At 34.4% G+C, this 13,157-nt stretch overlaps 1 protein-coding gene across 1 annotated transcript; it reads right to left on the reverse strand.

Annotated features, from left to right (window-relative positions):
- Positions 1-1,673: 1,673 nt before the first annotated feature.
- Positions 1,674-2,600, reverse strand: LOC109377853 (olfactory receptor 4N5). Its single transcript, XM_019634328.1, has one exon. It carries the CDS (start codon positions 2,598-2,600, stop codon positions 1,674-1,676), a length of 927 nt encoding a protein of 308 aa, XP_019489873.1.
- Positions 2,601-13,157: the final 10,557 nt, after the last annotated feature.

Raw genomic sequence — 13,157 nt, forward strand, 5'->3', positions numbered from 1 at the left:
ATTTCTTCAGTTAACAGCCTTTGAATTTTTATGCACGGATGCTCCCTTGTAGTATCCTGTGGTAGGAAGGGAACATTCAATTCAATTTCCATGCAAATCTCTATAATTAGGCAGAAAATAATCTGCACATCCATATGTGGTGGGCATATTTTCATCACTCTTATACCTTTTGTCTACACGTATAATTTTTAACATGTCAAATATAACTATTTTTCTATTCATTTTCTATTTTTATGTTATACTTCACTGACTTTCTCATCTCCAAGCTTGTAAAACTATCATTGTGTATTTTATCGCTATTTTTTGCTTTATTTTGTTTTCCAAAGAAACTGTGAACATATAAACACATTCTTCTAGGACCTTTGTATCTAGGGTTCATATCAAATATGCTCATGTAAAGCTCAAATTTAGAAAAAAGCTAATTGGTGAGAAAGGCAATAACACGAAAGGCATATCATTCTCCAGAGCCCAGACCATGGCTAAGTGAGGGCTTCCTTCAGCCAGGAGCTGGTAATATGGCTTCTAGTTTCCCCAGTCTCCTGATAATTGCAGGGACAGATAAATGGACAGGTTCATTTTATTGACAATTATGTGGGAGGTTATTGACAATTATGCAGGTTTTTGGCAATTATGTCTGGATGCCCAGCATAAAGAATGATTTTCTATCCCTTAAAAGACTTCATAAGTATCTAATTTTCTGTATTAAACCACATTATAATAAAAATAACCAGAGTTATTTATGCAATCTCAAACAAATCTGTAGTACCAATTAACTATCACTGTAATAATCAGAGTGAAATCAACCAAAGACAAGGTTTAACATCCAGGGAAAATATGTAAAAACCCATTAGTCATAATCATAAAGCTCTGAAAAAAAATCAAGTAAAATAATTTCATGATATTTTTCCATAAAATTAATTATCTTCATTTTTTATCTACCAAATTTTTGAGGAAAAAAAGAAAAAACTATACAGAGGGTGCCTAAAAAATGTATACGCATTTTAAGAACGGAAAAGACTATTAAAATTGTAATATTCAATATATACCGATAACAAAAGATGAATATAAGTCACGTTTCACTTCTGCAATTACAATAAGTGCTCAAAGTGGTTACCATCAGCATCCAGACACTTCTAATTATCGCAAACTACTGCTTGAGCAAAGTTGACCAAAGTGTCCACTTATATACATTTTTTTGCACCCCTGTATGTGCATATAGAGGTAGGCTTTTTCAAAAATATTTATGCAGCATAACATTTGACTCTTAATGATGTTTCGCAGCTTATTGATCTCTGCTTAGAATCTTGATGATGATGCCCTAAACCTATAGAAGAAAAACTGTGAATGAGTGACTCTCTTGCCTAAAATAATAAGAGGAACTCTTACTGCAATTAGCATAGAATAAAACTCCTTATCTCAGCCTAAAAGACTTTAATAATTTGACCCTAACAGTCAGATAAAATTTAACCCTTAAATCTGTCACACTTACTTATTATACAACAAACCACTTTAGTGTTTTATATTCTTTAAACTTACAAGTTTATTCTCTCATTATACATAGCTCTCCCTCATTGCTTACAATAATACCTGACAAATGGGAGGCACTCAATTAAAAGCAATATTTGTTGAATGATTTGCAGCCCAATTCCCCCTTCTTGACTTACAAAATACATTCAGCAGACCATATATCGACTCAATAACCTTTTCAAGGAAGATTTCACTTCCTGATTGCGAAGTGTGTAAATCACAGGATTCATCAATGGAAAGATTACTGTGTGAAAAAAGGAAACCACCTTGTCAGCTGGGAAGGTGCTGAAGGGGCGAGTGTAGATGAAGATGGCAGGTCCAAACATGAGAAATATAATGATGACATGAGTGGTGCATGTGGAGAGGGCCTTGCTCTTCCCCTCAGAAGAGGACCCACGGACACGGCAGAGGATGACTGCATAGGAGGCCAGAAGCCCCAGGAAGCACAGGAGGGTGAACAGGCCACTGTTGAAGACCATCAGGAGCTCCACCACGAAGGTGTCTGTGCAGGCCAGCTTGATGACCTGTGGCACATCACAGAAGAAGTTATCCAGCTGGTTGGGGCCACAGAAGGGCAAGCGGACAATAAGGGCCACTTGTGCAATGGAATGAGCAAAGCCTCCAACCCACAGAGCCATCAGCAGGGCATAGCAGGCTCCAGGGGTCATGACAGTTGAATAGTGTAAAGGACGACATATGGCAATGTAGCGGTCAAAGGCCATCACAACAAGAAGGAACACCTCCCCTGCTCCAAGGAAGTGCAAGAAAAAGAGCTGAGTGATGCAGCCCTTGTAGGAGATCACCTTCTTCTCAGAGAGGAAGTCCGCCAGCATCCTGGGAGCCACAATGAAAGTGTAGGATGCATCCAGGAAGGCCAGGTTGCCCAGAAAGAAGTAGAGGGGGGCTGTGAGGCCAGGGTCTGACCTGATGGTGAGAATGATGAGGAAATTTCCAGGGAGGATGATGAGGTAGAAAATTAAGATGAGCACAAAGACCAGGAGCTGAATATTTTGAGATTGGGTCAGACCAAGGAGGATGAATTCCTTCACCACTGTGCTATTTTCTATTTCCATCTCCTCTGCCTACAGAACATCAAGGAGTACAGAGTTTATTTCTATCTCTTCCATCTAGATCATAGTTCTTCTCTAAGTAAAAGCAGTGTATGCCACATCTATGTTATACCCTCACTCTCCCACAACCTAAGAAAGCTTTACCGTCCTTTATTTTTCAACATTATGTAACTGTCTATCACCCTGGTCTTGAAGCCACACTTTTTCTGCTTCAGTTCTGTGCATCTATTTAACTGTTCTCTCATGTGGGAGTCTAGAATGACCTTGCCCTGGATTTATGATTTGTATTAGGCGTATTAAAACTTTTCTGATTAAGAAGAAACTTAACCACAGTTATCAAGTTCTTCACGTTTTTATTTGAATGGAGGGTGAGGTGGGGATTGACAGCAAAAAGAAATGGCAGAGCTTTTTAAGGTAACAGGTTTGTTCCGTATCTTGATTGTAATGGTACAATTGTCTATTTATTTGCCAAAATTTATTGAACTATACAGAAATTGGTATGTTTATTGTATGCAAATTATACCTCACAAATGTTGACCTAAAAAGCTTTTAAAAAAGAAAAAACTCTATTTACTTGAAATATTCCATTTTGCTCTATAGAATATCAATACATCAACCTAGTCGAAATAAAAAGAATTCTAATCATTCTGGAGAACGTTAGACCTGAAGCTGATCTGTACAGTGGTCTCCAAATTGGTAATGTGCTCGCCAAACAAACATTATATTTTATTGGTATGAAAACAACAATAGTAGAATTTCTATACATATGTTATTATATCTCATTCTTTGAAGTTTATTTTTGAAAGTTTTATAGTTTGTATAGAATCATAATTGAATACATAATATAGAAATAAGGTATATATGTTGTTTATGCATGCTCAAAATGGTTTATTGTTGAGATGAAAAAATTTTAAAACTTGATGACTCATGAACTACAGCAAAATACTACAGTGTGAAATGAAACAATATTTCACATGCTTTCAGGTACATGGCACACTTGTTGGTATTAGGTTGGTGCAAAAGTAATTGCGGTTTTTGCAATGGTTCTTAACCTTTTAAACTGCGATTACTTTTCCATTTACCTAATAATAGTGTTGTGGGACATGAAGTGTAAAGAGGAAGGTAAAAGGATCCACTCATTTTAACTGTAAGAGGAGACAGAATAAAAGAGAAGGAAAGAAGGAAGAGAAAAACAATAAAATGTCAAATCAAGAAAATATCATATTTACAATGGCCCAACTATTCAGAACATCAAAATATCTGCTTTTTGTATGTCAAAACTCAAATATATTAACTATTAACAGAGGTTGCCATGTATAATCAAAACTGGGAGTTATGAAAAAAGTATTTTACATCACAAAGGCACACGTATGTGTGAATGTGTGCATGTGCACACACGCTCTAGCACACACATTGAAGCATAAAAATTTAGCAATGGCACCATCCAAATTAGCTTTTCTGTTCCCTTCATATTTTCTTTCTCCCCCTCATTCTTTCTTTCTTCTCTCTCTCTCTCTCTCTGCTCTTTCCTTCCTTCCTTCTTTCTTCCTCCTTCCCTCCCCCTCCCTCACTTCCTTCCTTCCTTCCTTCTTCCTTCCTTCCTTCCTTCCTTTTTTTCTTTCCTTTTTTCCTTCCTTCCTTCTTTACTTAGGCATTCATTAACTTCAATATTTATCATTCCTTCTATGCATAGAACCTGCTGTTATAGAGTAAATCAGGAATCCCTCTCTACTTACTCCTGAGTAGTGTGCATCTTACAGACTATTATACTGTTGGTTATTTCACACTCTTTTAAACATTAAGGCTGTCTTTAAGACATAGAAGAAACCTTTAAGTACCTCTAAAAGTAAGAGTTGCAGGTTCTTCCACTGTGCATTGTGTTTTATTCCCATCATGCATTTCTGTTCGTGTATTGACTCTTTAACAGATGGGATTCATTACAATCTAACATCCCTCACTTCTTTCCATTCATATGTGATATGTAAATTTAAGATCAAGTATTAACATCCCCAAGACAACTGGTATTTTAATAAAGGCTGTACATATTCTCAATAAAGTAATTCTAAATATCAGGAGGAACTAGAGCTACAATACTAAAAACAGATAAAAGATGCTGCTGTATTTTGAATTCAAATCTCATATATTAATCTATTTCTACTATAATTCTAACCATTACATCCCAAGATAGCAGGTGTCCCACCTGAAGAGTTGTAAGATGTTTCCATTTATTTCTTCTTTTTGTTCCTTATAAATATGAAGAATGACAAAAACATTTACCTCCCTAGCAATGTAAACTACTTTCACAGCAGGCATCATCTCCTAATGGAAGGGTTATTTCTGCCTTCATTCTTAAATATTTCTTGTCACAAAGGGGCCTCTTACATTTTAAAGTACACAACCAATTTGTGATGCAATGGAAAATGTGGTTTGGGAATTGGAAGGCTAACAAATCTCTAGAACACTCACAATGGGAATTATTAGAATGCCATCAAGATATAATCAAAGATTTAGATTAGTGATCTAATCTAAATTAGGTACAAACACACAAATATATATCAGTTGAAAAGATACTGTCACTTGTGGGCTCTAAAATCAATATTCCATCAGTGACAGAGATAATGGAATGGAAAGCATGTTTATTAGGTCTGGTGAGTAGAAAGCCAAGGGAGGTAATTTTATATTTTACACTGCAATTCAAAAGAGAAAAATAGTATAACTGATAGGAAATCATTCAAATACCAAGAAAGGAAATGGTCAAATAGGTGGTAAATATGTTCGATTCAACATAATTTCTGGTGACTAAGAGATAGGCAAAAAGTAAATAAGGGGTGCTCACAAAGACTCCTTTGCATAATCCTTCTTAGAAAAAAAGAACTGCATGTTGTAAGACTGACAATTCCTCTAGAGGAGATGTTCTCCAAAATAGACCCTATTGTGGTCTTGGTATTTGTCATTTGTCATTTTAGGAATAATTGCCTTGTATGTACTGCTAAAGCAATGATGAGGAACTATTTCTTTTTCAATTAAATATATTGAACAGAAGAACAATAATTGAGTCATGGTAGAAGGCAACATAACTTACATTTTTGTAGACCTGATTTTGTTTTAAAGAGATTTTCTAACAACTTAAAACATTAAAATACTTGCAATAAAAAAATTTAAATACATACAATCAAACATATTTCATTCTAATTTATGTCCAGGTCAGAGAAAGAGAAGTAAGGGGAGTGGAAAATGGAAAAAAGTAGAGGGAGAAAGGGATAAACAAAGTTATAAAGATAAAAAATATAGAGAAAAAGGGAGGGAAAAATCAAGAACAGGAACAAATGCAAAGACAGAATCAAGAAAATAGGAAATGAACATGAAAACAGAGAGACATAGCAATGCTTATTCTGTAAAATCGTATATAAAAATAAACTCAACTTAAAAGAAAGTTATTTATTTTAAAAAATGAAATATATGAAGAAACGTATGGGGAGAAAAATCCCCACCTTGGAGTATTTTACAATCTTTATTGCCATCAAACTTTTGAAATGTGATTTTTTTTCCACAACTACAGACATAATCTGGGACCTTGCTTCTTAAATTTTGCCACAATACTTAAAATAAAATTAACCTGATGATCTAAACTAGTCCACAGAATGGAGACTTCTTATTTTTACTGGGAAAATCTATCATTTTAGATAATCTTAGAGCTAAAATCATGAACTAGGCTGTAATGTGGTGTTAACAATGTGACACTAAATGAGAGAAATAAAGGTTCCTGTTCTTGAGGATTTTACATTCTAATGCATGGCAACAGTCAATAAACAAACACACCAGAAAGTGGCTATTTGATAGTGATGAGTGCTATGATAAAAATACAACAGAATGATATGCTATAAAGAAATGGGGGAACAGACTGTTGTTCTAGGTGAGCTGGGCAGGGAGAGCTTTTTTGAGGTAGCATTTCAACTGAGATTTGAAGGTCTAGAATAAGCCCACTATATGAAGATCTGAAGAAAGAGCTGGTAAAAGGTGATGAAACGGGAAGGGGATGGTGCACTAAGAAGCAAAAAGGAGAAGAAAGAAGCAGAAAGGCCAGTGTGGCAAGATAGTAGTGGACAAATGGAAGAAAAAAAAGTATGAGGCTTGGTAGAGGCCAGATATAAGGGGACAGATATAAATCAAATGGCAATTGGTCTTCATTCTATTTGAGATGTAAGCAGAGGAGTACCATTATATGATCTATATTTTTAAAATATCATTCTGGTTACTAGTAAAGAATGGGTTATAGAAGGCAAAGAGTGAAAGCAAGGAGACCAGTTAGGGAACGTTTGAAGTACTAGAGACAAGAGATGACGATCGGTTAGGCTAGGAGGTACAACAGGAGATGGAGGAAGTAATTTATACCAAAGATGTATTTTGGAGAAATAGTCAAGGGGACTTATTTATAGACTGGATATGAGAGGTGAGGAAGCAAGAATAACTTGGGACTTTGAATGGCAAATTGAGTGGATGGTTTTGTAATTTACAAAGATGAGGATAAGTAGGAAAGGTAACATTGGAAGTTAGACATTCTGCTTTAAACCTAATTGGTTTTTCAAAGGTGTTTATTTTTTTAACAATATATTAATGTGTTTCAAAAAATAATTTGTACAATGAGAATTCTCCTTCCCATCTCAGTCCTCCATATGTCCATTTCTCCCCACATCTCACAACAGAAAGTGGATATTAATTTGTATTGTGTCCTTCAAGAAATTATATGTATTTACAAGCAAGCATGAAAATATAGTCTTGGTTATATTTCTTAAAATATAATTTATATACATTAAAATGCACAGGTAAGTGTTGGACTTGATAACCTCTGTCACATGTATGCGCTCAAAGAACCACTATTCCAAGCAAGACGTATAATATTTCCGTCACTCCAGAAAATAGCTTTGTGATCCTTGTCATCCTCCCCCGCAATCAACACCATAGTAAACAATCACTTTCCAACATAGACTCGTTTTGCTTTTCCTTGGATTTTATAAAAATAGAATCATAGGACACGTATTCTATTTTATCTGGCTTTTAAATTCAGCATTATAATTTTGAGATTCATGCATGTTGTTGCATTATCTGCAGCTGTTCCTTTTTATTACTGAATAATGTTCTACTATACGTATATAATCCAAAAGGTGGGTTATACACATATACATTAGGTTGTTTCAAATCTTAGGCTACGAATAATATTTCCATGAACATTCTACTGTATGTCATTTTGTGAATATGTGTTTTCATTTCTCTTGGCTAAACACTTACGAGTAAGATTACTAGATCATAAGATCGATGTATGGTTACATCTTCCTGAAGTTGCCATTCAGTTTTCCAAAGGGATTGAACTATTTTATTTTATTTTATTTATTTATTTTTTTATTGTTAGTTTCAGGTGTACAGAACAATGCAATAGTTACCCTTTTCACCCTCACAAAGTAACAACCCCCCTCCCCCCATCCCCTCCCCCCCCCGATATCATGCTTATCTATTACAATTCCATTGAATCCGTTCCCGCACTCTACTCCGTGTCCCGAGGTTATATGTATATATAATTATAGTTGACATACAGTATTATTCAACATCAGTTTCAGAAATACAATGCGGTGGTCAGGCCTCTACATCAACTATGAAGTGGACTCCCCAAAAGGGCATTGGTCCATCTGGCCCCCTAAGAAATGCTTACAACGTTATTGATTGTATTCCTCGGACTATCTTTTTCTATCCCTGAGGCCATATTGCAATTACCAATTTGTAACTATTTTAAATTCCCAACAGCAATGTATGAGACTTACGTTACTCCACCAACTCACCAACATTTGGTGTTAATCATGTCTTCATTTTCTGTATTTCTGATGCTTTGACATCATAGGTCCTTGCCAGCTCTGGAGAGACTGCCCCTCTCAGAATTAGTCAATTCCTAGAGATAGTGAATGACTCACCTGCAAATGTACCTTTCATAGGCAAAGTACCCAATCCAGACTCATATTTCAGCTACCCTCTCTTTTTTTTGATTAACATTTAGGCTGTTTTCATTTTATTTTGCTAATACAAACAGATCTGTAATGAATACATGCACACATATATATATACATATATATATATATTTGCATATAAATATATGTCTGTGTTTGTATATATGCACATACATATCTTTGTATGTATATGCATATTTTTGTATGTGTCTCTACATGCACACACACACAGTTTTGTATATATGTGTCAGTATTTCTATGGAATAGATTGAATAGATTCCCAGATGTGTAACTCCTGTGGTCAAAGGGTTTACACATTTCACATGTTATAATTATTGTCAAAGTGTCCTCTAAAATGACTGTAACAATTCACACACCCAGAGTGTCTTTCCCCCCGACACTCTCAATAATCTGATGGGTGAATTGGCTTTTATTATTAAATTTATTGGGGTGACTTTGGTTAGTAAAAGTATATAGGTTTCAAGTGTACATTTCTATAACACATCATCTATATATTGCATTGTGTGTTCACTACAAACCACCTCCTTTATCAGGCTTCTACAGGTCTAACCCACTGACAAGGGCTGCTGAGAAGTTTTGAGGCAACTGAGTCAGTTACATGGCAGTGTGTAGTATCAAGGATATAAGCTCCTGGGGGCACTGCATAAACCATTTTCTTTCCCTTCTGAAATTTGCTGAGGCAAGTTCATGCCTGTTCTGCAGAGTAGTGGGAGAGTGTTCTGCCTGAGCACATGATCCCATGTCCTGAGCTGTTTCCCAGATGACTGATGAGGTTGTGCATCTTTCCATGAGCTTACCAATAATTTGTATATCTGCTTTTCTGAAGCATATTTTCAAATCTTTGGCCTAATTTTTATTGGGAGAGAAACAAAGATTGAGAGATTCCAAATTTTCTTCTCACTGTGTGATTTTTTTATTAATTTAATACTGGTATATTTTGATGAGAAGTAACTTAAAAAATTTTAAGGTTAATTTATCACTCTTTATGATTATAGCTTCTTTTGTGCTTTTAAAGAAATGATTGCTTATCCCAAGTATGTAAGAAAACATATTATTCTATGTTTTCTTCTAGAAGCTTTATATTTCTAACTATTACACTTAGATCCTATGAGTCAACTCAAATTAACCGTATCTGTGCAGTGAGATAGGGGTCCAAGTTCATTATTTCCCATATGAATATTCAGTTGCTCTAGCATCATTTGTTTAAAACTTTGCTTTCACAGGGAATTATATTGGTGTCTTTAATAAAAATCAATTTACTATTTATGTGAATTTGTTTCTGCGCAGACTCACATAAATAATATTTTGGTCTATCAATCTATTTGTTTATCCTTACCATCAATACCACACTGTCTTGGTTACTGTAGTTTTATAATAAGCCTTGAGACCAGGCAGTAGAAGTCCTCTAATTCTTCTTTATCTTCTTTTGCTATTCTGTATCCAATGAAAGCAGTCTTACAGTTATGCAAAAACAAATATTTAAACTATAAGTATTGCATTTCCTCTAATACAAAACTGAGTATTGAGGGACAGTTGTCCCAGAATCATCAACTCTGAAACATGTCATAGTAAAACTATAGGACTTTAAATGTAAAAATTTCTACGGACCTCCATATAAAAAACAAAAAAGTTACCTACAAGTGCCTTTCAGGTTAACATCAGACTTCTTTCAATAGCAACACAGAAATTTGTTTTAAAAAGTAGAACAATATTTTCAAAGAACTTAAAGAAAGTATACTACAAGGATTTTATAGTAAGCCAAGCTTTCAAGTCTCAAGTCGGTTTTAAAATGCACTAACCCAGAAACTCCTACTCATCAGCTTTTCTTGTTTAATGCGCTAGAGGACATATTATTATAGCCGTAATGAAATAACTGAAGTATAAGCAGTAGAAACAGTATAAAGGTAAAATTAAGATAATTTTCATCCCTATGAGTTAAAGAAGGGAATAATATACATATACTAATTTTACATTGCTCATAATATGTACCTAACAGATTCACCTAAGAATTCCAGAAATTATTTTATTATATAAGATATAAATATGAACCCTAGAAATGTGCTTTCTAATGTGGTAGCCACCAGCCATATGTGACTATTGAGCACTCAACATTGGCTATGAACTGAGGAAATAAAATTTAAATTTAATTACTTACTTTAAATTTGAAAAGTCACATATAGCTACCATATTGGATAACATATCCCTACAATAATATAAGAACCTAATTCACTTAACTTAAATAACATTCTAATAATTTATTTGCTATTTTTCATGTTAACCTTTCTCTTTTTTTTTTTTTTTTTTGGTGTTCTCTAGAGTCCCCAAATCTGCAACAGGCTTTGCCTAGGAGAAATATAAACTTTTGATGTATAAAACCAATGAAATTTTGGTGTTATATATGTGGCATAACCTATTAAAACTGATAGCCACCAAGGTGAAAAGTAAATCAGTATCCTTACCATCTTCTAGAAAAACATAAAGACTTCAGTACATTTAACTCCAAACACACTAAGTCTTGACTTACATAAATGTTATTTTCATGTTCTTACTTTTTCTAAACTTCAAAGCTTTGTTTGTTGTTATTGATAATTAATACAGTAGACGTTTATTTATATTTACCCACATATTTGCCATTCTTTTTCTGTCATCTCAAACCTCCCAGCTGTGATCACTTTCTTGTTTCAAGCATATCCTTTACAAAATCTTAGTTGATTGTCTGCTAGTAACATTTTGTTTCTGTTTTTCTAAGGATGTTTTTATATTATTTTCAGAGTTGATTTTGATTTTCTCTTTGAACATTGATTACACTTCTTTATTGGTTTACATTTCTGCTGTTAAAGTCAGCTGTTACCCTAACTGCCTTTCCCTTGAGAGTAATTTCTGCTTTTGTTTGTTTGTTTGTTTCCAGTGTATAAAACAATGTAATCGTTAGACATTTATACCCCTCACAATGTGATAACACCCCCAACCTACTACCCCTCTGACATCGTGTATGCCTGTTACAATTCCATTGACTACATTCCCTGTGCTGTACTCCACATCCTGTGAAAAAATATATATATTATATATGTATAATTAACATATATATTTAATTATAGTTGACATTCAATATTATTCAACCTCAGCTTCAGGTGTATAACACAGTGGTCAGGCAGCTACACAGTCTATGAAGTGGTCTTCCTAATAAGTCAAGTGCCCACCTGGCACGTTACATAATCTTTACAACATTATTGATTATATTCCCCAAACTGTATTTCATATCCATGTGGCTATATTGTGACTACTAATTTGTACTTTCTAATCCCTTTACCTTCTCCTCCATCCCCACTTCCCTCCCATCTAGCAACCATCAATTTTTTCCCCCTATATCTCTGAGTCTATTTCTGTTTCGTTTGTTTGTTTATTCTTTAGATTCCACATATAAGTGCGATCATATGGAATTTTCTTTCTCAGTCTGACTTATTTCACTGCAGCTACTTTCAACATCTACTCAGTTGTCTTTATTGATCTGCAGTTCCATTATGATGTGTGCATCTAAAAAAGTTTATCCTACTAACATTTTGATGGGATTCCTGAGAATGGAGGTTGGTGTCTTAGTTTGGGAAATTTTCCAACATTATCTCTTTAAATATTGCCTCTGCTAAATTTTGTCTATCCTCTCCTTCTGAAAAACTGTGGTTAGAACTTTTTATTCATTTCTCAATGTCTCTTAACCTCTTTTCATTCTTTCTATCCCATTTTTGTCTCTGCCTTACATTGTTGATAATTTCCTCATTTCTATATTCTAAGTTACTATTTCTCCCTGGATGTGTCTAATTTTCAATTAAACACATCTATTGAATTTTCATTCTGAATCTGAAGTTATCTTTGTTTTTCTTATCATTTTCCTGTTCATTTTTATAGTGTCCTTCTTATTCATATTTCCTACTCTTTTTTAATTTCTCTCAAGATACTAAATATACTTAATTTATATTTTGTAGAGCTGTTGTGGTTTTGATTCTTTCTGTTGTTTTCTGGTTCTCACAGAGCTTTGCTTTCTTAGTGCTCATTGATGTTTGACTATAAGCTCTTATTTCTTCAAAGTGTATCTGTAGGATACTTTGAGTTTTAAAATAAAGGATATTTGTGTTTGCTTCTATCAGGAGGCATTACAACTCTAGAACCAGAAACTGTAAACAAAATTATTAGCTAGCAGTGATTCAGAGTATTCAATCATGTAAATTCAAACTCAAAAAATCTGTGTGAGCCCCCTTATAGTTTACAATCCTTTTTCTCTTTTTAGCCTTTTGGGTGGTGAGTTTTTAAAGATCCTTCACCCTGAGAATATAGTCTTTGAGATCTCATCTTGTTGTATAATATAATATATCCTTGAGTGAGCTGGGCTTTGCCTCCTAAGCATCTCGGTTTTTACCACCAGCACTCGTGGGCTTGAAAACAGAACAGAAGTCCTCACCATAAAAGCTGATTTCTCTGGGTTCCCAATTTCATGCGTTTTTTAGATTCTCAGTATTCTACACTATCTTTTTTTTTTTGCCAGCTCATCAAA

This window comes from Hipposideros armiger, unplaced genomic scaffold (genome assembly GCF_001890085.2).
Source record: "Hipposideros armiger isolate ML-2016 unplaced genomic scaffold, ASM189008v1 scaffold_1585, whole genome shotgun sequence".
In the NCBI taxonomy this organism is placed as follows: Eukaryota; Metazoa; Chordata; class Mammalia; order Chiroptera; family Hipposideridae; genus Hipposideros; species Hipposideros armiger.